This window comes from Camelina sativa, unplaced genomic scaffold, assembly GCF_000633955.1.
Source record: "Camelina sativa cultivar DH55 unplaced genomic scaffold, Cs unpScaffold06744, whole genome shotgun sequence".
In the NCBI taxonomy this organism is placed as follows: Eukaryota; Viridiplantae; Streptophyta; class Magnoliopsida; order Brassicales; family Brassicaceae; genus Camelina; species Camelina sativa.
This window is the reverse complement of record NW_010927820.1, coordinates 1-491: the sequence shown is the minus strand read 5'-3', so window position 1 is coordinate 491 and position 491 is coordinate 1. Positions and strand designations below refer to the sequence as shown.

General features: G+C 43.8%; 1 protein-coding gene across 1 annotated transcript; it reads left to right on the top strand.

Moving 5' to 3' along the window:
* Nucleotides 1–7: 7 nt before the first annotated feature.
* Nucleotides 8–487, top strand: LOC109131863 (protein SPIRRIG-like; the record flags this gene model as incomplete). Its single annotated transcript, XM_019243039.1, has 1 exon — nucleotides 8–487. A coding segment is annotated over exon 1 (475 nt), but the record flags the coding sequence as incomplete, so codon positions are not given.
* Nucleotides 488–491: the final 4 nt, after the last annotated feature.

Genomic DNA, 491 nt, shown 5'->3' with positions numbered 1-491 from the left:
AGTCGTTCATCTATGAATCAAGATAGTGGTTCAGATGGCTCTGAAGTGGTTCCTGATGGAGAAAATACGAGCAGTAGGGAAAATGCTGATATTTCTTCACAAAACTTTGCTCCATCGTTGTCAAGATTGCTTGATGTTCTAGTCACCCTGGCTCAGACTGGTCCAGCTGAGCCATCTGTAGGGAGGGCCTCACGGTCATCCCAAACAAAGCCAACTGGGCATAACAGAAGTCGAACTTCATCTGTTGACAGCATATATGACGAGACATGGGAACAGGGAAGTGGTAAAGTTAAAGACCTGGAAGCTGTCCAAATGCTGCAAGATATCTTCCTGAAGGCAGAGAATAAGGATCTTCAGGCAGAAGTATTGAATAGAATGTTTAAGATATTCTCGAGCCACGTGGAAAACTACAGATTGTGTCAGGAATTAAGAACCGTTCCATTACTTGTCCTCAACATGGCTGGTTTTCCTTCCTCGCTGCAAGATATAAT